Genomic DNA, 25000 nt, shown 5'->3' on the forward strand with positions numbered 1-25000 from the left:
TGGTCATATCCATTTTGTACCTCTTAATTTGCTTGTAGCTTTCTATGGCATAATGAAATAGTATACCTGTCCATTTTTCAAAGCTCCCCCCTCTCCTCTATCTATCTATCTATCTATCTATCTATCTATCTATCTATCTATCTATCTATCTATCTATCTATCTATCTATCTATCTATCTATCTATCTATCTATCTATCTATCTATCTATCTTTTAAATGACCTCCCTCTCAAACTCCCCTACAGTTCTCGGGGATTTGACTTCAGCAGCAAAGCTCTCAAAAGAGGCAACTCTGCTTAAGCCTTTCCATTCCAGGAGCACTTTTCTTTTCTTTTTTTCTTTTCTTTTCTTTTCTTTTCTTTTCTTTTCTTTTTTTTTTTTTTTACTTTCCTTCTCTCCCTTTTTCTGCCAAAAGTTGTTTTGAGGGTTACATTTTTTTATCCTCAATTTCTTCTCTGTTGTTCATGGAGTCGCATGAATAGAAGTTAATGAACTAGGAAGACTTAAAAAAAAAAGGAAAGAAAAGAAAAAAGACAACTCCCACATACCCATACACTGCTAAGTGTCTGCTCTTGTCCTCACAGAAGCTTATTGGTGAAAGTGTCTGAAAACATTGAAAAAAGGCCCCTATATACAACCACAGAAGAGAGTGTCTAGCTATCTTTTTTTTTTTTTTTTATGAGAGCCAGTGTAAAACATGAGGTCTGGTTGTAATACTTTCTCATCTGTTGATTTGTAAAGCACACACACACAAACATTCTCACACGCCTACTCTTTCCCGTCAGTTGCATGCAACTGATTAATCGTCTGATTGATTCATTATCGGCGTGTCATTTGTCCCAGAATGTGTGTGTGTGTGTGTTTGTGTGTGTGTGTGTGTGTGTGTGTGTGTGTTTGTATGTGTGTGTAGTGTGTTTGTTTGTGTGTGTGTGTGTGTGTGTGTGTGAGAGAGAGAGAGAGAGACAGAGAGAGACAGAGAGAGGGAGCTCCTGACAGGGTAATTATGAGCTCTTGGCAAATTAAAATCCATTATTGTTCACATGTGAGAAGTGATGAAATACTTCCCTCACACAGAAAGTGTGTAAACATTTGTTACATTTTACAGGAATGCTCAGGCTCCCCTCTGTTTTTGTTGTCGACGTGGTGAATTTTTTTTTTTCCCTTCTCCACTCACCCTGACCTGTGTCCCTTTGCCATGCCTGTCAACAAGACGGGTCCGCAGTTGGCTGAACAGTCATCCGTGCCTCATGACACGATTACGACAGGACTTCACGAAACTTATGTTGGTTTTGTAAGAGACAAGGGTTTCATTTTTGCGTCGTAAAAATGTTTGTTTTCTAGCGGTGACTTGCTGTCGTATTTATCTGCTGTAAAAGTTGTACCCATAGTGTGTATGTCTCTTGACTTTGCTGACTCAATAATCTGGGCTGCGACCAGCAGTCACAAACTACCCTCATTTATTAAAAGACAGTCAGTGGAAACCATGGGCCAAGCACATTCTATTTATGCTGCTTGCCCCTCCCCACCCCCAACCCCACCCACCTTCCCCTCCCCCCTCCCCCCTCCTAGTCCCCTTGGCTTTCCGTGGCCAAAATAACGAAGATTAATAACATGATGACTAGGGTTTGTGGGTGTGTGTGTGTGCAAGCGTGAGTGTTTTTGTGTATGTGTGTGTGCGTGTGTGTGCGTGTACATGGGCGTGTGTGTGCGCGCGCGCGTGTGTGTGAGTGTGTGCGTGCGCGGCTGGGCAGAGCTGGTTGTGATATGTAATATTCCTTTGTGAGTCCTCACAGCTGTCTGGAGATGACGTAGTGTGTTTGTGGCACCAAACTGCCTCTCCCTTGCTCTCTCACTCACAAATACACACATACACGCACACACACACACACACGATCTGGCAACGCATAAACAGTTCTTTGGCACATACAACAACACATTCACACACTCAGTTGCCCTGATGGCTGGAATACACTCAGTTCTCTCTCTCTCTCTCTCTCGCTCTCTCTATCTCTCTCTCTATCTCTCTCTGTGTCTCTCTGTGTCTCTCTCTCTCTCTCACCACAGTTGCGTTCATTACTCCTGCGAAGCCAGTGACTGTCAGGAGTTGCTGATCCGCAATGCAGTGGTGAGGTGCAGTGAAGGTGGAGGTGGCTTTTTTAACGGAGCACGCTGCACCGTCACCTGCCACAGCGGTTATGTTCTCCAGATCCACCGAGACGATGACATCATCAAGAGCCAGGTAAGATGGAGAGGCAGCGTGAGACAGACGGAGAGAGAGAGAGGGTGAGAGAGAGAGAGAGAGAGAGAGAGAGAGAGAGAGAGAGAGAGGTAGTGAGAGCTGTGTGTGTGTGTGTGTGTGTGTGTGTGAGTGTGTGTCTGTAAGAGAGAGAAAGAGAGAGGGATTTGTGCCATATATGTAGGACAGAGATATATTCCTTTCGCACATCTTTTCCCCATGGTATCTGCTTCATATTGGGAGTGATTCCCAAATACCACCTGTTTGTCTGTGTGTGTGTGTGTGTGTGTGTGTGTGTGTGTGTGTGTGTGTGTGTGTATGTGTGTGTGTGTGTGTGTGTGTGTGTGTGCACATGTGTTTGTTTTGTGGGTCGGTTCACCATCACCTGGCCACAAACAGTTTCAACACCTTGGGTGCCCTCTCTCTTTCACGCCTTCATGTCGTTCACCTTCAAAGAGTTCTGATCTCTTTACCAGGACATGTCAAAATGACTCACAGAAAGCAACCGAGAATTAGGCCCCAAATTCATTTAGAAACTATATTCGCTAGGCAACAAAGTTCTATCACTTTATCACAACACCATTAACTTTCCGCCTAACACTGCATGGCCAACACGCCTTTCTGCTCCAGTGTCCACAGTTGCTCTAGGCTGACTGACTTTGCTAATAGCTGGTCACACAACTGTGAATCAATTCTGAAACAACCACAGAGATGCACAAATGAATGGGGATTGGGGTACATCATAATGTTTCATTTGTCTTTCTTTCTCTCTTCTCTCTCTCTCTCTCTCTCTCTCTCTCATTCTGACACTCTAAAAACTCTTGTGTTTACAGTGGCTGAGACAGCACCTAAGCAGGTTTTGTCATGGGCATAGCAGTAGCATATGGAAGCATTTAACTGTTGCCTGGACAGCGACACATACACAAATGCATATGCACTCTCTCTCTCTCTCTCTCTGTCTCTCTCAGACACTCTCTCTCTCTCTCACTCTCTCTCTCTCTCTCTCTCTCTCTCTCTCTCTCTCTCTCTCACACACACACACACACACACACACACAGAGTAATATTGTAGTTACGGGACTCACTGAGAGAGTTTGCCATGTAAATCTGAATGGGATGCTCTTTATACAGCCTCGATGAAAACCATTCAGCAGTGTGAGCTCTGAGATTCAAATCGTAGATGCAACAGACTAGCTGACTGCGGCCTGTGCTCCTCTGGGCAGGTGAGTTGACGGTATCCACGGCAATGTATCCCTTGAATAGTCCCTTGCCGTCTGACAGCATCATAGACTCCGATGCTGCACAGTCTTCAGTTATGTAGGGTCTTCTGCTTTAGAGAGGGAAGAACAGTAACCATGACACTGGATGAAAACTACAAAAAAAAAAAAAAAAAAAAATACTAAAGACTGGCCTCTAAACTTGTCATGAAACTGAATCGTTACCTCTTAGGCTCCCAGCTGAAAACTTGATTGTGTGAAGCTCCACCGGTGTTGATATTTATGGGCAAACCTCAGTTTGGAACCTGCTTTCTAACCAAAGTAATCAAAGTCAGTGCAAAGCAACACACAACCTGCATCTCTGAACACTGGAATAAAGAAATACGGACGGATGACTTGGTTTCTTTTGCTTTGTGTTCTTCATCTGGATGGACTGATATTTGGAGGAGGACAAAAGAAGCCTTTGACCCACTCTATGATTACACACAACAGTGAATCTGTCATGGTATGCTTAGCCAATGAACTGGAACCACCTGCCCATCATTGTTATTATTCTTATCATTCTTATGATTATTATTATGCAACAGAATTATGACCAAGGAATACAGAGTCATTTTAGGTAACTAAATGCTAAATGAAACACTACTAATAAATGACTAGTAACTAAATACATATTCTATATGACTTGATTTTAATATGCTAGTGGCTCAGACTGAAAAGCTGACCTCAGTGCACCACAGGAGTCTACTGCTTAAATATGGAAATATTTAAGACCGTACCGACTAAATAAAAAAGGTAGTCAGTAAGGTCTTGATGGTAAGGAAAGGTAACCTTCTTTTCACCATTCCAGAAACAGCTAATGGAGAAGGAGACTGGAGGGTCTGAAATCTCGATCTGCCCGAATCACGATTCGTCCATTCAGTTTGGTTAAATAGGGAGCGCTGTATCATAGTGGTGTAACTCTTGGCGAAACCGTCTGTCTGGGGTTTTGTTTACCTGTGTTTGTGAGAGAGCTTGACAACCGGTACTTACACTCAGGGGCTTACACAGTGGTCTGTGAAACCCTTCCTTTGATCGAGTGCGTAAAAATGGTTTACATATCTATAAAATAGCTCCAAGAACTTCTTGATTGAACCTTAAAGGGAGGATTACACTTGAGTGTGTGTGTGTGTGTGTGTGTGTGTGTGTGTGTGTGCGTGAGTGTGCGTGCGTGCGTGCGTGCATGCGTGCATGCATGTGTGTGTCTGCGTCTGTGTCTGTGTCCGTGTGTGTGTCAGTCTCTTGAGTTGTTCTACAAAAGAAGTCATCTGTTCCTCTCATCTGTTCCTTTTCTCTCACAAACCCCTCACGTGCTGTCCGTGTGGGAACAAGAAAGGAGAGAACAGTGTCGAGTCCAATCTCCTTTCATTAAGAGATTGCATTCTTGCTTCATTTATGTCCAAGCGGTTCCAGGAACTCCATCCTTGATGATCCTATCTTCAAAACAATCTGCTCTCCCTGCTTATTTGTGTCCGCATGCTCTCTCTCTCTCTCCCTCTCTCTCTCCCCCTCTCTCTTTTTGTGTGTCTGCATGAATGTGTGTGTGTTTACTTAATGCATGACCTGTGTGGGAAACACTTTTGAACAGTTTTTCACCTGGAAGTGCTGCATTGCACAGATCCTATCAGATTCGAAGGAAAGAAAATGCTATTGCAAATGTAAGAGCATGCAAACACTACAGTATGTCTAGACAGTCTCACGCCTTTGTAAGAGCATGCAAAGACTACAGTACGTCTAGACAGTCCCAAGCCTTTTTAGAAAATGTTTCACTTCCACTGTTCTGCTCAAATTTTCACAAACACTCTTCTGATGTCTTTCATGAGTAGTTTTCTCATGGCGTTTGGGACGAGATGTTTCAGTTGACATAGAGTTAGCAAAGTTTATGATTGATGCTTCACCACAATTTGGACATATTCATTTGTCTGTGCAATAACACAGTTTTCAGTCTTCAATCCAGATTGTTTAAAAGTGTAGATGTCTGAGAGTATGAACGCATTGTTTGACACAGTCCAGTAACCTCTTCTAATGGACCTACAAATCTGGAGTATATTCGTGAATGGTCAGTGGGTTTATGTCTGGGATTTGAAAACACCTTAATTATTTTTGACCCAAGAATTTTTCATGCTCTCATCAGGTATTTTTCTAAATGAACTACACCCATCTAGTGTTTGACTGATCCGAGACCGCAACAGTCCAGATGTCTTGCTCCGTGTTGCTTGGTTGCCCTGATGAAGCACAATGTTCGTAGAACAAAGGGAAAGGAAAGGAAACAAAAAAAATGTGTTGTTGCATCCAGGGAAACTTAAGTAATATTTTCATAATGCTTCCTAGCCCAGTTGCACAGTAAATTCAGAATTGGCTGTTCTGAAACTCATTTCTCGTCGGTTGGATATGCAATCAAGAATATCTGTGTTGAATTAGGTACAGTAGCCAGAGCTGGTTTAAGACTCCATGGAGTAGAAACTGCTAGCTGTAAATTTTTTTAAGGGGAAGGAAACTCCTTCAACACCATTACCCCTTTTTCACAAGAGGAGAGTGAGTCCTATTCATTGTCTCTATTTCTCTGTTTCTCTCTCTCTCTCTCTCTCTCTCTCTCTCTCTCTCTCTCTCTCTCTCCCTCTCTCTCTCTCGCTCTCTCTCTCTCTCTCGCTCTCCCCCCCTTCTCCCCAACTAGCCGTTTAATGCTAGTCTCCTGGTGTTTTATAAGTGTTTGTTTGTGGGCTTGTTTGTATGTGCTTACGCATGTCTGTGTTTGTGTCTCTGAGCAAGACGGCACTTTGGGTTGTATACTGGAAATTGCCTTGTTAGCATCTCAGCTCATTACAGCATGAGATACACTGCACAGTGGACGTTTCTAACGTGACGTAGCACTAACTCTACTGAAGCATTCACGTATTTAAATGTCAAAGTGGAACGATATCTGTCAGTGTCTACGTTGCCTGAGGTCATTTTAGAAAAACACAATCAATGCTATTCAACTGTCATCAGTTTCATACACTTTAAATATCACTGACAGGAATATTTCTCCCACCAACCAATAATCAAAAGCATATTAGAAACCCAATATTCTAGTTAAAGAAACGATATTGGACCAAGTTGGCAGGAAGTCAGACACTGGGCATGAGATCTGGACTGCATTCCAATTTCTCTTCTCTCCCATGAGACAACTTAAGTACACAGACACAATCTAACAGGAAACACACACATGCACACACACACACACACACACACACACACGCACGCGCGCACACGCGCACACGCGCACACACGCACACACACACACACACACACACACACACACAGATCATGTGTCACATCAGCTAGGCAAACAGGATATTGTGTGAGAGTGACTGACTGAGTGTCGTGATGATGTTGGTGTCTATCTGTGCACTGAAGACGGGTACGAGCGTGTGTGTTTTTCCAGTAGGACTTGACAAGAGGGCGCTCTAAAACCAAACGCAGGCGGAATCAGTTTCATTCAGTGTTGCACACAGATTTATTTGCTTAATTTTATGCTATGTTTGGTAAACATTAAACTTGGGGAGTGTACAGATTCATTTTCTGTCTCACTAAAAGCCTATTTGGATTAAACACTACTTTAAGGGGTTATTTGTCAGTTTAACACGCTGTACCGCCGCTTGATCAATGTGAGCATTGCATGCATGCTTTATAAAATCTTAATATCAGTACAGTTCTCATCAATATTTGGCGACACATCAGTTGAATAAGGGTTGCCAAGTCTGCAGACCTTTCACTGAAAAAAGGAAACAGTAGTTCCAGCGTAATCCAACATATAACCTGCAAGCAATCTGTACATCTGCAGTGCTTTTCATCCATTTCAGCTTTTTTTTTTTTTTTTTTTGGCTTATGTTAGCTAATAGTATAATCAATTTGACTAACATACCCTGACATCAATGTGTCTAAAGTAATGACATCATTTGCATTACATCTGGAGATCTGCAGTGTTAAACAAATATCAGAGACAAAGATGACATAAAATATATATGAGAAATCAGTTTCAAAGTAAGACTTGTGCCATTGTAATCATGTTCAGAGTGGTTAGTCTGTTATTATTAATTCCTCTTTGTATGGGGCTGGGTTTGGAGACATCCTGAGCGGTCTTTCCAAATGGACATGTTTGAAAATGTCTCAGATTTTTTTTAAGGGTTTCAAACATCTCAAGATGTCCAAGGATGCCTAAAGACATGGACAGTTCTTGGGTATGAACCAAATTACCTGCAGTTCCTTTTTTTGCCCATCATATGGTCGACATGTGTGTACGACAAATGCGCAAAATACAGAAATAACAGATTTACATCGAAGTAACAAGATATTGTTATGATGTATCATATAATTGAAACAAGATGACAGGACCAAGCATACGAGAGAGAGAGGAAGAAAATATGGATGAATATATCCATATCTTTAACAAAGTACAGCTTTGAGCTTTGGCCAGGCTAGAAAAGGAGGTTTCTATCTACGCAAGTCTAATTACACTGAAATCTAGCTGAACTCGTTTTTTATAATCTAAACAGCAGGTCCCTCAACTTGAGATTTCTTTAAAGTTTATCATACTAGACTAATCCAATAATCAAAGGATCCCAGCTTCTCCGTTTACCTGTAATAACATTATTGCAAAGCTGTAAGCATTGGTTTATGAGGATGTGATTCTAATTATGTATTTTTATTATGTTGTTTTTGAGAACTTGTTTTTCTTTTTCTTTTTTTTTGGATCCTTCTGCTATCAGCTTTCTCGTCTTTTCCCATCCCTCCATCCATCCAGTCATGCGTCCATCCATCCGTTCATCCATCCGACCATCCAACCATCCATTTTCCAATTTTCCAATGCTGTCAAATGTAGCAAAATAATGCAAATCTTTTGTTTTTTTTCTCCTTTTTAAATTCTTGTGATGCTTTTATTTAAGACATCTTCTAACAGGTATTCATCTTTATCCTGCCCTGGCCTTTTTTTTTTTTTTTTTAATTTGTCATACATATTGTTGTTGCTGTTGTTGTTAAAGAGCCAGGAGGGTCTGTATACACTATTTACAGACTTTTATAAGGAGGCCCAGAAAATGAAATGTGTTGTTAGGCAACTTATGGAAGAGGGTAGCTCTTGTGTATTGTTGTTAGGCAACTTATGGAAGAGGATAGTTCTTGTGTATTGTTGTTAGGCCACTTATGGAAAAGGGTAGTTCTTGTGTATTGTTGTTAGGCAACGTATGGAAAAGGGTAGTTCTTGTGTATTGTGTCACACTCTGGACTACATCTTTCCTCTTTCTGTAACAGACTGTTCCCATGCGCCGTATACGGGAACAATGTAAGAAAAAAAAATCACATTTGATTCAAGACATTCCATCTCTGCATTATTTCAGGTCACTTTCTGTCATAATTACATCACAGCATCCATAAAAACGACTGTTTCCAATTCAAAATGTTTCTTTTTCTGTAAAGAAGAAAAAAAACAAGAAAGAAAAATCTCATGGAGCAGATTGGAGATGTTTGAAATGTGCTGCTAATTAATCTGTCCTGTCTTCATTCCATTTTGTCTTTGATATTCTACCTGGATGGAGTGATGTGATCAGATCTTTATGTGTTTTCTCATAACTCAAACCACATTTCATAGAGTGCTCTATAATAAAAAAGAAAGAAAAGACTAAAGAAAGAAAGAAAGAAAGAAAGAAAGAAAGAAAGAAAGAAAGAAAGAAGAGGAAAAAAAAAACAAATAGCAGACATTCACACATGATCAAGTACTCTGCCCAGAATGACTCTGATGTTACAACATCTACATTACTCTTTAATTATTCACTGTGGAACAAAAAAGATAGAGTCTCTCAAACCCTGCAACAAGATCTACAACATTCATTAGTAATATCTGGCATTAAATAAACAGAAATTTGTTTGTCCTTTGTAAGGCACAGTAGGCCTGTCAGCAGTTATAAATGATGTTTGTTTATGATGTAACTGAAACAGGTAGTTACAGTGTAGATACAGCATTCCCATAAACCTGACGACTTTGACACATCACCAGCGATGCAAACTTTAATTCTCTGGTCTCCAACCATGTGGGACAGTTTTTGTATTAGCTTGAGCCCTAATATTTTGCAGAAAGAACTACGTTTGTTTGACATTCATATTTTGACATGTCAATGGAATATTTGAAGTATTATGTTGGACCAAACGAATGATTGGGGCCATCGAAAACAATGAACGATATGGCAGTAAACAGTGAGGCATCTGGCTGAAAAATCTTTGTTTTTCTTTCCCCCTCAAAGTCCCAGTAGACTCCCAGAGACTTCAAGAAACGAACAGCTTCTCATTTCTCATTACAGCGTAGCTTGTGTTCGAATGCCTGCTAACCTCCATTTAGCGGCGGTGTGGTCGGGACGCTAGACAGTTCAAAAGGAGAAGTACTTTTTTTTTGCTTGTGTAATATTGTGTTAACGTTGTGGTGAGAAGGCCCAGGTTTGTTCGGTGGGGCGTCTCCATGTGACAGGAGAAGAGATTGTCCGTGCATGGAAAAGGAGTAATGGGCCTATTGTCGGGGTCACGCGAGGCTACAGCAGCGGGTGGGTGGGGGATGGGCTAGACTCGGCCGCTGTACCTACAGTACAAGCATCTGTTCGCCAGCCTGCGCTCTGGGTCCAGCAAAGGCAACTGGTGAAAAACCTGTCGGCTGTTTTTTTTCTTTTTTTGGGGGGGGGTGGGGGGTGGATGACACTTCAGGTGCATTTAACATAAAACTAATCAGGACTGTTCAAAGATGAGCTCAACAGTTAAGATTTTTTTTTAAGAAATATTTTTTCTTTAATTTCACCGATGACTGAAAGGGGAAAAGCTTAAACATGAGAAACGGTCGTTAAAAAAGAAAAGAAAAGAAAAAGAACAAAAAAAACCCCAAAAAAACCAACCAGGTCTGGAAAAGAGAGGTTTTGTGCTCCAGATGTAAGGTCATCTGAGGGCAGTTTTTGGAATATCAGTGTTTGGTGAAGCGATAGATGCCAACATTCTTTCATGTTGGTATCCAGACCGCATGTCATTCTGTTTAGATCTAAACAGGTCACGGCGGCGGCTCTGAGAATGTGCTTCAGCATAATAACCATATGGACAAAAAATCTTTACAAATGTCTTTCATTCTCTGTCAAGAGGCAGGATGATTTTTTTTTTTTTTTAAGGTGGACAGAATTTTGTAACAGCACTACATGAGTGAATGCACTACATAAGTGTGCATTTGAGGCATTCTTTGTACTATATATATAGTGAAGTGTTACTGAATAGTTGTAATGTGCTGTGTGTGTGTGTGTGTGTGTGTGTGTGAGTGTATGATGTATGTGTATGCATGTGTGCATGTGTATATGTTGTTCATGTGTGCATGTGTGTGTGTGTAACGTATGTATGTGTGTAATTAACATTGTGATCATATTCAAGATTTTATTCTAGTCCTAATGCATTAATCTCATAAGCAGACGAAAGGTTTCAGTACTCTAATTCTTAAGCTCCCAGTCATACCTGCCACACTCTGTAAGCCTACATTTTGAAACTCAGATGCGTGATTTTTTTTTTTTTACTCATGATTTAACAGTGGCATGGAATGATTCTGCCTTTTGAGAAAAGCCTCTGACATCTTTCCTAACTGACCCCATCCTCAGCAGGCCGGCTCCACCGTGACCATCACATGTGCCGACGGGAAGTGGAACAAGCAGGTGTCGTGTGAGCCAGTGGATTGCGGCCTGCCAGACAAGTACCATGTGCACCCAGCCATTTTTGACTTCCCAGAGGGCACCACCTATGGCAAAGTCAGTACTTTCCAATGCAAGGAGCCTGCTCAGCTTGTTGGTAAGAACAGTATACTGAAACAATTATGTACTGAAATGGTATACTGAAAGTTTGTTCTGAAACAGTTCTCTGTTCAACACATGAAGTGTGGAAAAATGGGAACTGAATTGATTGATTTAAGGACATTATCTTAAAAAGTAGTTAAGTGCAAGTTGTATCTTAGAAGAGAAAAGTTCTGCCTTTTCCAAGTTGTCGTTTCTAAAGCCTTTTGTGTAAGTTTTAAAGACACCAGTAGTTTTAGTGTCACTGGGCTTCATTGTCCCCTAATAGATTCTTAAGAGCATCAAAGATGCAAAGGTAAACAACTGCTTTGTGTACATACAAACATAAATGTTTCATTTTTTTTTAATAAAAGTTCATATCTGAAGCTAAATGGACTTAATGAGCTATTTTAAAGCTGCATTTCAGAACAAAAATAAAACAAAAACACTCCACCAGTTGGTGTGAACTCTTTAGGCAACTAAATTCCCGTGTCACAGAGAATGACGTCGGCATAGAAACATCCAGTATTAAGGGTTTTCAAGTGAAACAGTTGGCCAAGGCACCGGCTAGCCTCTGTTACACGTGATTCGTGGTCCAAGTCCAAACCGGCCCGTATTTGCCAAAGTCATTGTCAGTCAGTCAGTCAGTCAGTCATGTTGGATTACGTGAATTCCACTCCTTCTCCAGGTTTGTTCCACGGCCTGGTGGCACTGCGTAACTCACAGGATGGAAAACTCTGGCTTTTGGCTGGTGTGTCTAATGAGTCAGGCTGATGCTAAACTGACACACCTAGTCTGAGCTGAATGACTTACCCAATCACAGACACTCGCTTGATTTAGTGCTACAAACAAAAACATTCAAAATGTGTTTGAACAGTGATCTTTTTTTTCTTTTTTCATTTTTTTTGTACATTCAGAAGAGATGAGAGGTGATTTAACATTTCCAAGTTTATGCAACACAAAACAAAAACAAAACAAAAGCAAAAACAAAAACAAGTAAAGATTAAGAGGGCAATTCTTCCTTTTAGATGAAGTAACTTATTCATATTGTACTTTTATCTTTGAAGCTTATATTAGTGATTTGATTATTGCTTTTTTAACATTTACACTCAAAATCACTTAGTATTTGTGTTTTGCACTGTCTTCCATGCTGAGCATCAGCTCCCAAAGTGCTTAACAAATCTGTGGTAAACTCAAAGCCATTAAGTGGTACATTTTTCTGCCTAATCTCGTTTTGGCTGGTATTGTTGTAAAACTAGTTGTTTGTACAGGAAACATTTCCATAGTATCTTCTCCTAAATTATTGGGCAATGGAAAAAAAAAAGCAGAAAAATGAGTCACCTCATTTATTTCAGCTGCTGAGGCCCTAAGACAATTTTTACACTGAACTTTTGGTAGGCTTTTTTTTTTCTTTCTTTCTTTTTGGAGCATATAAATAACCTTACAGCCCAAAAGGTAACCCTCCTCTGCCCCCTTCACTATTTCCTTTTTCTCTTCCTCTACGCACCCTTTCTCTGCAGGTACCAATAACACATTGACCTGTATGGAGGATGGGCTATGGTCTTTTCCGGAAGCCCTGTGCGAGCTGCGGTGTCCGGCGCCTCCTCCCGTACCCAACGCCGTTCTCCAGACCAAACGATGTAACGAGACGGGCCTCAAAGTCGGCTCACTGTGCAAGTATAAGTGCAAGCCAGGATATCACGTCAGGAACAAACCCAAGAGGTACAGTACCCGCTTCTGTGGCAGTGTGACTATTCCACGTTATTTTCGACATGTTTAAACAAGAAATCGCTGTTATTGTTGCCTCTGAGTTTCACGAACCAATGAGTGTCATTTTCCAAGAAGCGCTCCCCGAAAAGAAATGGAGCTTCTGGAAAATTGCAACAGTGAAACTCAGGCTTGTTCGCCTTGAGGGAAATCTCACTGAATTGATGATTTTTTTTTTTCGGTGTTTTGGCAGATAGCGTCCCTCAAATACTGTAGGATGCTTTTAGGTACATATCTGGATTAAGTGAATGTTCACTCTGGTTAACACATTGACGAGACCTTGAAACATATGCCTCGGCTTCAGCCAACAGATATTCTCCTAAGGAAAAAGCAAGACATAACTGATAAACCCAACAAGAAATTCAGCAAATATATTATGGATTATTAATGCATCTTATAAACTATTCTGATCCCTTCAAATGCTTTATTATCAGTTAATAAGGAATGTTGGTTTTTCATTCAGAAGGAAGATATAGACTGGAGATATAGAAGTATATTATGCACTGTGTGTGAGAAGGGCATTTAAGCCGAGGTGTTTCCTTCATTTGACACCCTGAGAAAGATTGTGAAAAAGTCCCCACCCCCACCCCCAAATCCTGGTTCCCTCAGGCGTGCTTTTAAGCGTCAGTGTACGGAGGATGGCCGCTGGTTGGAGGGGGCATGTGAGCCGGTGACGTGCGAAGCCCCACCACCGGTTTTCCACGGCACGTACCAGTGCACCGATGGCTTCAGGTTTGACAGCACCTGCTGGATAGACTGCTCAGGGGGTAACCACACGGAGAGACCATTCACCCCCTGCAAACAGGTCCGTCTCTCTCTCTCTCTCTCTCTTCTCTTCTCTTCTCTTCTCTTCTCTTCTCTTCTCTTCTCTTCTCTTCTCTCTTTCCATATTTTCCACACATTCCGTACCCTCTTGTTCCTGTGTAATTGATTGGATATATATGGAGCATTCTGATATTTTTGACTCTGCTCTTTACTTTGTATGTTTACTATGTATGTTTCAGTGTGTGTGTGTGTGTGTTTTTATATATTCCTATAGTGCTCTCTCCCTCTCTCTCTCTCTCTCTCTCTCTCTCTCTCTCTCTCTCTCCGTGTTAAAACACACACACACACACATAAACACACATATACACAAGTTGCTCTGTGTCCTTGTCGGAACTGTCCTCTGTGCTCTGTGCTTGATGTCCTGTACTCGAAATGGCAAATCATCAAAGCATTTGCAGCATGTCCTATATGTGATTAGACATTGACAAAATGTAATCCTTATATATATATGTATGTTTGCGTGTTTGTGTTTGTGTGTGTGTATTTTTTCCACTATAGGTTAGAGGCAGAAAAAAAAAAAAAAACGGTCCCCCCAGCTAACCCCAACATTATTTAATTACAGCCAGTCAGAACTGGACTGCTCCACGTCTCTTCCCTTCGCTTTTTTTTTTTTTTTTTCCTGCGAAGCTTGGCTGCGTGTTATGAAATATGGATTGGCCTTAATCTGCCGGTCAGCAGAAGCGGTGTGTGATTACATAAAAACAATATGTCGTTACATGCGTGTTGTCTGTGATTACAGGGGCCGACCTCCAACGTGATCCGATGCAGGAAAGATGGGAACTGGACTGGATCTTTCCGGATCTGTCCTCACCTGAAAGGGCAGTGCGCTCTACCTCAGAACCTCCACCCCAGCATACGAGTAAACTGCAGGAAAGGGCATGGCATAGGTGGGTACTGACGTGTGTGTGTGTCTGTGTGTGTGTGTGTGTGTGTGTGTGTGTGTGTGTGTGTGTGTGTGTGTGTGTGTGTGTGTGTGTCGGTGTATGAGTGTGTGTGTGTGTGTGTGTGTGAATCATCAGAGAACTTGTAAACCACTCCAGGCAAAACAAACCCCAATAGGCTGTTATTGATATATGAGTAAATATCATTTATGGGAGACCGATTCATGATGGGCTTTGATTGCTCATTTTGTGTGTCTGTCTGTGTGTGTGTCTGTCTGTGTGTGTGTATGTATGTGTGTTTGCCTTTGTTCACAGGGGAGGAGTGCGAGCTGTCATGTAGGGACAGCAACAACGATGTGGTCATTTTACCAAGTAACATGACAGCCGGCAGCATTCTGCGACATCACTGGATGAACCCTGACAAAGTCAAGGTGTGTGTGTGTGTGTGTGTGTGTGTGTGTATTTGACAACATTACCACAGGTTCACATCACAAAGGCACTTCCCTGGTAGACAAAAACCCTGGGCTTAGCTGAGATCTCTGTGGGACAAGTCTGAATCAATGAGAAGAAAATAAAAATAATAAAATGAAGCTGGGACAATGAATGGTAATTACACGGTGTCTGCGGTTAGGTTTTATTTGGAGGAAGGGAAAGTCGTTTAGAATTTATTTTTTATACTGTCCATGAAACACTGTGACACGCTTGTGTAATGACCAGAACTTTACTTTCTATGTTCTTAGAGGTTCGTTTACGATCTCAGAGGCCATTTCTTTCAAATTCCGTTGGTTCCTTCGTTATTAACTGTTACTGTGAACTGAACCTACACATATTTACGACTGAAGAACAGAAGTTAAGGAGTGAGTTGCAAATGGTGTAGCGAAAATACATTTTTTCAGGCGAAAATACATTTTACCCAACTTTCCACCTCGCTCAAAGAAAATATTCTTTTTTATCATCTACGCCATGCTATGCTATGTACAAAGTAAACAGTGGTGATTTTTGTTGTTGGGTTTTTTTTTTTTGTTGTTTTTGTTTTTTTTTTTTTGTTTTTTTTTCTTTTGTGGAAACTTCAAATGGCCTTTGCTTTTCATTGGAAGCCCCACACTCGCCTACCCGGTCCCACGTTCAATCTTCATTTATTAGGTGCACAGCCAGGCATGCACACTAGCCTTTCCAATTACCTCGCATTGGAAAAACAGGCTAAGATTACAGTAATCTCTGAACTCATTTGAACCGCAACGACATGGACGCCAAGTCGTAAAAGTTAAAAAGCCGTCGGTAATCACTATAATTTCAAAAATGACCCTATTAGAGGCCTTTACAGAGCTGCATAATATAAATTTACCTGTCAGAAGTACGCTGATTTGGCGCCGATTGCTGAAATTGGCAGTGTGTGTTTTAGAAAAAGAGTTGGAGAGCTGTTTCCCCTAGCACCTGTCAACGTAAACAGCAAAGTAACCCCAAGGCAGACTAACCCCAAGACAGACTAACCCAAAGGCAGACTAACCCCAAGGCAGAGTAACCCCAAGGCAGACTAACCCCAAGACAGACTAACCCAAAGGCAGACTAACCCCAAGACAGACTAACCCAAAGGCAGACTAACCCAAAGGCAGAGTAACCCCAAGGCAGAGTAACCCTTTGTAATAAGGAAATACAGAGTCATAATTGCCATGATAATCATGACAATACCCCTGTCTTTTTTTTTTTTCTTTCCTTTAAAAACGTCCATGACGTAGCTTAAACAAACTTTAGCAAAAACTTAACGCCACCTCAAATCAATTGTATAAGCTCACGGTCCAAAATTCAGAAGAATCTCTTGAATAGTCGTATTCAGTCAGTCAGTCATCGTTTTTTTAAACAGTCATCTCTCTCTCTCTCTCACTCTCTTTTTCCGTTTCATTATTTTCATTTTTCTCCACCCGACCCTACATTTTGGTGTGGATTTGGGTTCTGCTGCATCAGCAGTTTGTGTACGGCCCTGGCCTCCTTCCCTTTCACGGGCAAAGAGAGACACAACCACACATTTCTGATTGATTTATGTAAGCGATATGATACTCGCCTGGCTGGTAATTTGAAGCTGGAGACTGGGCACAAGGTGGAAGAAGAGGCCAAATCAATGGCAGGGCTGAAATGTTTCAGAGATGAGGGTTGGTTGAGGTAAAATCAATACGGAGCTAATTTCTTTGCCACCACGAGAAGTAACGAATGCTAAGGCTTCGCCAAGTCCAAGCCAAAGCAAGGCATTCGAGTGCTCCAGCACATGTGCCTCACACCGTGTCCCCGTCATGGCTTACCACACCTTCAGTGTACATTTCAAAACTGCCCGTCATGTGTATATATGTATGTGTGTGTGTGTGTGTGTGTGTGTGTGTGTGTGTGTGTGTCTGTGTGTGTGTGTGTCTGTGTGTGTGTATAGCTTCAGTGTCTTTAGCATTTCTCCTCAGTGGTCACACTCATACAAACAGGTCTTTGAACTCTTTGTATCATGCCTAGTGCGCTAGTGTTTATATGGTATCATATGGTTTCCTTCATAACCAATCACATCCCAAATAACCAGTCAGGATTCTAGCTTCACCTTCTTTTCTTTGTTTTGTTTTATTTTTGAATTTTTTTATTTTTTATTTGCTGAGTCTGGTTCTTTCATTTCATCTACCCTTAATCAATAATCATGACAAATCACCCTCAGGACTAATTGGTTTGGCCGCTGACCTATTTAGAATGTTCCCCTTATTATTATTTTTCTTTCCTTGAATCTTTTTTTTTTCCAAGCACTTATTAGTCCCTGTAATATCAGCAAAAAAAAAAAAAAAAGAAGAAGAAGAAGAAGAAGAAGAAGAAGAAGAAGAAGCAAGCCAGCCTAGGAAGGGTGCTGCTGTGTTTGTGAAACAGTGGCCCTGTAGGGGGGGCAGGGAGAGGTTCACGGTAATATCAGCCCAAGTCCAGTTTATACAGACGGGTTGGGGGTGATATTGTTCTCTGATTAATATGTCAGACCTGTATTAAAAGGGCTAAGGGCTAAATTTGATAAAGGGGGGGGTGGTGGTGAATGCAATGCCTTGATAGAGAAGGTCATTACAACAAGCAAAAGGGGGGGGGGTTCGTGCATATTTGTTGTAATTTCATTTAGGGGCCTGTATGGACATGTTTGGGGATGACGTCACTTCTGGGGGAGAAGGAGAGAGGTAGACAGAGACAGATGGACAGACAAACAAACAGACAAAGATTGCATAACATATCCATCAGATGAGACGAGTATACACATGCACACATGTGGGAAATCACTTTAAACAACTGCACCAGCATCTCACCATCATAAGTGTGTAGTATTTGTATGGTGTAAGTGAGTGGTCAGTGTCAGGTAGCAGACTGTCTGTCCGTTAGTGTTTGAGTATTCTGTACGTTAAGCATGTTGCGTAAGTGTGAGTATTCTGTACGTTAAGCATGTTCTGTAAGTGTGAGTATTCTGTACGTTAAGCACGTCATGTAAGTGTGTGAGTACTCCATACGTTAAGCATGTTGTGTAAGTGTTGGAGTATTCTGCACGTTAAGCATGTTGTGTAAGTGTTAGAGTATTCTGTACATTAAGCACGTTGCGTAAGTGTTAGTATTCTGTACGTTAAGCATGTTGTGTAAGTGTTGGAGTATTCTGTACGTTAAGCATGTTGTGTAAGTGTTGGAGTATTCTGTACGTTAAGTATGTTGTGTAAGTGAGTATTCTGTACGTTAAGCATGTTGTGTAAGTGTTGGAGCATTCTGTACGTTAAGCATGTTGTGTAAGTGTTGGAGTATTCTGTACGTTAAGCAAGTTGCGTAAGTGTGAGTACTCTGTACGTTAAGCACGTTGCGTAAGTGTTAGAGTATTCTGTACGTTAAGCATGTTGCACACAGCTCTTTGTAGCAAAAGCAGTGTCTTGGAGCAGCAAGGTCCTTCCGTGAAGTTATATCCATATAAACGTCAGATATGATATGATACAAGTCATAACTATATAAACTGGTCATTGGTAGTTCTGTACATACTCTGGGCTGCTATTAATCCTCTCAGAGTGAGAGATCCAAACTCTGAAGAAAAAAACAAAACAAAACAAAAAAAAACAGAAACAAAACATGTCTGCGTGTGTGTGTGTGTGTGTGTGTGTGTGTGTGTGTGTGTGCCTGCGCGTTGGCGCGCGTGTGTGTGTCTGTCTATCCACGCTGCTTGGCAAGTGCACCCCATAACCCAAATGTCCTCAAATGCACTGGTGGTTTTTTTTTTTTTTTTTTTTTTTTTTTTTTCCTTTTTGCTCATCTGCACCGACCATTTCTCTCTTTTTTAGTATTGATCTGCTGACAGACACGAAATGAAAAATACCTGAGTATGCAGCTATATGAGAGAGAGAGAGAGAGAGAGAGAGAGAGAGAAAGAGAGAGACAGAGAGACAGAGAGAGCGCAAGAGAGAGCGAGAGCAAGAGAGAGAGGGAGACTTATACATTACTGGGTCAGGAGCTGCTGTAAAATTTCTCCTCTGTGGAGGTCAGGCAGTCCTCCGCTTCTGGCCACGTTTCTAGGGTTGTTCTAACCTCAGACTGTCTGGAATGGCAGACGAAGTTCATTGAGTAATGCGTGAGTCTTCATAGACACACTTACGCACCGTCAGAAATATGCCAATATTCACTTAAAATCACCTTCAGAAGGTAAAATCACCTTATATTTGTTCCCAAGCACAAAGTGTACACATAAACATTCAGACAACACTCATTACAACAACTGCATTCAAGTCCCTATAAATAGTGTCATTCACTAAACAGATCCTGTAAATTCACAATATTATAAAGAATATGAAAAGCTTTCAAAGCTTTCTGAAAATACTACACGATGTTTTTATTTTTAGGATCCATCAAACCAAACGCCTTCGCAAAAATATTTTACCTCCTGAAAAGGATCCAGGCCTTTGAACAATCAAACTGGCACAGCAGTCAGACACACACACACACACACACACACACACAGAGTGTATTGGTTCTCGGTGTTCTTGGCTTGCAGAGACGCGGCATGTCGCTTCGGGCTTGAGGTTTTCAGCAGACGTCACAGCACACACAGATTCTGTTGATACAAAGCAGAGAGAAAGACAGAGAAAAGGGAGTGGCACCACTGCACACCTGCAACATATTTGCCTGACAGCTCCCTAAATACATCTCGTTGTTTGTCCTTCAGAGCCCTGTGAGTACAGGGAGGAAATCATCATAATTTATGCTCTTAAACCGACGTAATGACCCGTTTGATGAAGACAATATAGTTTCACACGGGGTGTTGGACTCAGGTTATCTGCTTCTCTTTCATTTGGCAAGAGATGAGAAGGATAATTAAGCAAACTTTTTTTTTTTTTTTTAACTGTGAGGATTACATTCATCATGAGCTGGTTGAGGTTGCATATTCAGCCGCTAATACACTGCTATGCTTTGTTTGTGCATTTTTGTAGTGGGGGGAGGGGGGAAGAGGGGGTGGGGTTTCTTGTTTTGGAAGAAATAAGAAAATTCTTTTATGCAGTGAAAGCAGGTGGCAACAGAGCAACTCCTCTTTTCTCTGTTTTTGTTTTAGTCAGTTTGATTTCACTCTGGGCCTTGTGACTTTGATTTATAATTGCAACCAGACATGGCCCTGACATTCAAATGATGAACAGATAATGAATAACGATAATGGTTAATGTTTTCTTTGTCGTAACATAGGGAGGTTCATCCTGTACAATAACACATGCTTTTGTTATCATTACCATTAATGCATCTACAACACTACCAATCCTTAACGCATGCATGCACATCTGCAACTTTACAACTGCTTAAACACAACACACACACACACACACACACACATAAAATGCAAACATACAGTATATATGTGTCCATGTGTAGTGGCATATAGTCATATACAGGCCTTTATACCAAACATTAACATTAACCAAAAAACCCAATTTCCACAGAGCATCGTCTGTACCATGGGACTGAAGTGGTACCCCCGGCCTGAAGAGCTGCACTGCATAAAAGGCTGTGAGGTAAGTCTCCTTAACTCCAGGACTCGAGCACACATCCATGCTGAAGAACATGGCTCTGTGACACACTGTCTCCTCTCCTTCACTGGCCACATTTTCGCCTTGACCTCCATTTACAGAGGCCCAAGAGGATTTACGAAGATTATGAAGAGATAGAAGAGCCCCCAGCTAAAGTCAGTACACAAGTAAAAAAAACAAACAAACAAGCAAACCAACACGTCCATGGTGTCACGATTTTTGTGATCGTTTTTTTTTTTTCCTTTTTCTTTCATTTTTTTTTTCCTTGTCATTTCAACATTCACCACGGCGTGTGTGTTGAATGAGTAGTCATCTGTACAACTGCAAAAAAAAAAAAAAAAAAAAAGGGGAGGGGAGGTCTGTTAGCTGTTAGAATCATGAAACACCAGTTGTCCCCTCTCAAGAAATCGCTCACTAATTGGCGGTTGTCACTTTCTGTAGCCTGATGTAGAGAACTGTTAGGGTACAGGATAGAAACAGTGTACTGCAATGTAGGCCTCTCCTATTTTCTAATCCACATGAACTGGAGACAGAAGTCAAGAACAGATTTTAAAAATACTGTGGAAATGGAGAAGCAGATGGAGACCATTCAGATTGTAAAGCAGGTGGGGTCTGCACCAAAAATTACTCTCCAAAGTATTGTAGGCTTTTGACTCTTGACGCTAAGGGGAAAAGAAAGAGAAAAGAGTGGAGGTGAAGAAGGATGGATGCAGGGTCCAAACCAGCACAATTAGAAAAAACACTGCCTCGCATCTCCCTGCTGAGTGCCTGCAAAGTGAATAAACATCAGGCCAAGTTAAATAAAGACTTTTGTCCTTCTGGGCTTATTCTTAAAAATCACAAACAAGTTCTTTTTCACGGTGAGTCCAAAACCGGTTTTCTGTTTTTCGCCGAAGATCTGGCTGTACGCTCCTGGGTTCTGGTGTTTGGGAAGTTTATTCACACGTTTGTGTGGTGAAATGTGCAACAGTGATGCAATCTAAACCTACCATTAAGTAACTGATCAATTTATAAACAATTTTGAAGTTCAGTTAGAGGACATGACATGTTTTGACTGACAATTTTATGACAGTAATTGAGTGCAACAGAACAGTGTGCCTATCTAAGACCAGAATTCCTGATCCCTAAGTGACAATTTTTATGACACTAGTGTTCTTGTTTTTCTGTTTTGTTTTGTTTTGTTTTTTTTGTCTTTTTTTTATTAATCATTCTGATGCATGTGTATACTTGTGGAAATTCTTGTGTTATTATACCATTTCATTTACCTCATGTGTGCTTTGCCCAGATATGTTTCTTAATCTTTAATATCACAGAGCCTGACTTTGTGGTTTTACCTCATTATGATGCCATGATGTTTTTCTTTCTTTCTTTCTTTTTTTTTGTCTGTCGCAGCCGTTTATTGGAGATAATTACTGCGATGCTATCAATAACCGAGCCTATTGCAACTACGATGGAGGTGACTGCTGCCACTCCACAGTCAAGACCAAGAAGGTATGTTCTAACACACCATGACAAAATATCATATGCATCGTGATATGTCTGGACTTTTTATTCGATTTACCCTATTTTGTCTGCACTCTCGTTACAGTCCATTTCTTATGCTGAAGACAACACCTCCAATAGATTTCATTGTTACTCTGTGTAGAGTTGTCCTACAGATTTCTGTATTGACTCTGTGTAGAGTTGTCCCACAGATTTCTGTATTAACCCTGTGTAGAGATGTCCTACAGATTTCTGTATTAACTCTGTGTAGGGCTGTCCTACAGATTTCTGTATTAACTCTGTGTAGAGTTGTCCTACAGATTTCTGTATTAACCCTGTGTAGAGATGTCCTACAGATTTCTGTATTAACTCTGTGTAGGGCTGTCCTACAGATTTCTGTATTAACCCTGTGCAGAGTTGTCCTACAGATTTCTGTATTAACTCTGTGTAGAGTTGATATTTTATTGAATAACCCAGCAAAAATTCTCAGAATTTTGTTTAGATGTCACTGCACTTCAGTTGGAGTTGAATTTCACAACACACAGTGTGAGTGCTGAATTGTTACATTACTGTGTTCAGTCCTGTTGTGATTCCTAACTGCTCTAGGCCTTAGAATATCAGTTTGTTCTTCTTCTGCTCCCATCTCTGTTCTGAAAGAGTGATAGCTGAATGTCATTGCCTCCCACGCAAGAAATAATGGCCTAGGTCTGGGAGTAGCTAGAGTAAGATGAATACACATGGCGAGGCCATGGACGTCTGTTTTATTCTTCATTTGCGTTATTTGGCACGTACCACTTGCGCCGTGTCCAGAAGACCGCTGTTTGTTGGCCAATTACTGGAGCCCTACAGGAAGGGCATCTCGTAAATGAGTGATGTGCTGGGAAGTCTTATCCGTGAACACCACAGGGACTCGTACCTTTAAAAAAACAAACAAACACAAAAAAACAGGAAGAATGGGCTTCCCCCACACACTTGACAACATCATGGGTTTACAAACATGGGGTTTAGAGCAGCCATGCGGTCAGAGTTGCCAAAAATCTCGTCATCCCACAGAAAAGGCCTTGAATGACAAACGGAATGGCGGGCCTTGGTTTTGAGCCAGCACTGGGCGAATAGACGATTCTACCTGAGCACCTGAGTGCTGTTAACTCAAAGTGTTCCAATAAAAACACCAGTCAGTTTGTCTGTCATTTTATTCTAGTCTCAGAAGTGACACAGAATGCTATAGGTCATTTGCCATTGGTTGTTGTAGAAAGTTAAGATGTCCAGGACTAGGGGTTGTCTTTGGTTGGACTTTTGAATGTTTTTTTAGAAGGTTCCGTGCAGTACATAACAGACTGACAGGTTTCACTTACAAAACTGACAATGGGTAAGAAGAAGCGGATGCGATAAAATAAAAAACGTTTTGGATCCACCATGAAAACATTGAATTTTAGGATTGTGTTGCCAACACGTACAAGTTTAGTGAGGCACTTACCACCTACATTTCTGCCGTTTTTTTTTTTTTTTTTTAGCCCTCAACCCCAATTTTCTACTTGGGTGATTTTGTTTAGTTTTGTTTTTTTGCTTTGCGGGTGTATAGGTGGCCATCTTTGTGCCTCTGTATCTCATTAAATCTTGTTTGAAGAGCCAGGAAACTGCTTCCAGTGGTTGCTGACACATTAACTCCTCCAGGAAATGTTCTTCACAGCCAACAAACTCTCCTTCTAACGCTCCTTCACCCCCTTAGTGATGGCTTCATAGATGGTGTTTTGGTCTTTTCAGCATTACCAAGTATCCCTCCCCCCCGCCCAGTCTGGATACTGTTAACACTTTAATCAGAGTCAATGAGAGCATTCTTGGATAAGGGATGAATCCTATTAAATTAGACCAACCAGGTTGCGTCTTTTTCTAAGAACAGATGACATTGACCAATCAGGAACCTCTCTGAGAGTTGACTTTGTACCAGAAGACCTCTGTGGTGTTGACTGAAGGTTGAATTGCTTTGGAACTATTGTCCAGACTTCTGCCTCATCTTTGTGTTATGTTGCTGGCACAAACACAGACTAAAATATGGGAATAGAGTCATCATCCATGAAAGGAAACTGTTCTAATACACATATGGACGACATTTCTCTCCTCATTTAGTATATTTTTAATAAGCAGGACTTTTTAATTTCTCCAGGCTACAGTGTGTTTGAATCAGACTCAGTAAACCCTAGGTTCATTCCAGGATCACAGATGTTGATAGCATAGTCTCCATGTTAGAGAGCTGCTTGAGAATAACACACAAACGCTTAATCCCTAACGGTCTTACCAAAGCCGATAGCTAACACTCGTGTTAAAATTCCACGTATGATGCACACTGAAGGGTGCACATGAAGTTATCTGACTGCAGAGGTTCCAAATTATGTATGAGGGTTTTAAAATTAGAGATTTAAATATAGGGGGCCTTTTTGTTTTTTGTAGAAAGTCAGTTGTGCATTAACAATTCCTGGCAAAAAAAAAAAAGACCAACATTTGTTTGACCTTGTTTCTATGGACCTGAAAGATGACTCTAGTAGCTGAGAGTTTAATCAGTTTAAATGTTGACTTAAAAGGTGTTAATTTATGAGCTAAGTTTTAAGGACTTGACTGCTAAACCACATCCCTTTCTTCTCGATGCCATTGCATCCTCACCTGTCTACAGCATTTTGCTGCTTTAAGGCTCAAAATACA

At 41.1% G+C, this 25000-nt stretch overlaps 1 protein-coding gene across 1 annotated transcript in view; it reads left to right on the plus strand.

Moving 5' to 3' along the window:
* The window catches only part of pappaa (pregnancy-associated plasma protein A, pappalysin 1a), a 94060-nt gene that overhangs the window by 61077 nt on the left and 7983 nt on the right, over nucleotides 1–25000 (plus strand). The window contains exons 15-22 of the mRNA XM_030784767.1: nucleotides 2064–2238; nucleotides 11143–11326; nucleotides 12828–13029; nucleotides 13684–13879; nucleotides 14639–14786; nucleotides 15096–15211; nucleotides 20735–20806; nucleotides 22214–22312. Of these exons, the coding sequence (XP_030640627.1) occupies nucleotides 2064–2238; nucleotides 11143–11326; nucleotides 12828–13029; nucleotides 13684–13879; nucleotides 14639–14786; nucleotides 15096–15211; nucleotides 20735–20806; nucleotides 22214–22312 (1192 nt within the window). The remainder of the gene's footprint in view (nucleotides 1–2063; nucleotides 2239–11142; nucleotides 11327–12827; nucleotides 13030–13683; nucleotides 13880–14638; nucleotides 14787–15095; nucleotides 15212–20734; nucleotides 20807–22213; nucleotides 22313–25000) is intronic.

The sequence above is a fragment of the Chanos chanos genome, chromosome 9, assembly GCF_902362185.1.
Source record: "Chanos chanos chromosome 9, fChaCha1.1, whole genome shotgun sequence".
NCBI classification, from domain to species: Eukaryota; Metazoa; Chordata; class Actinopteri; order Gonorynchiformes; family Chanidae; genus Chanos; species Chanos chanos.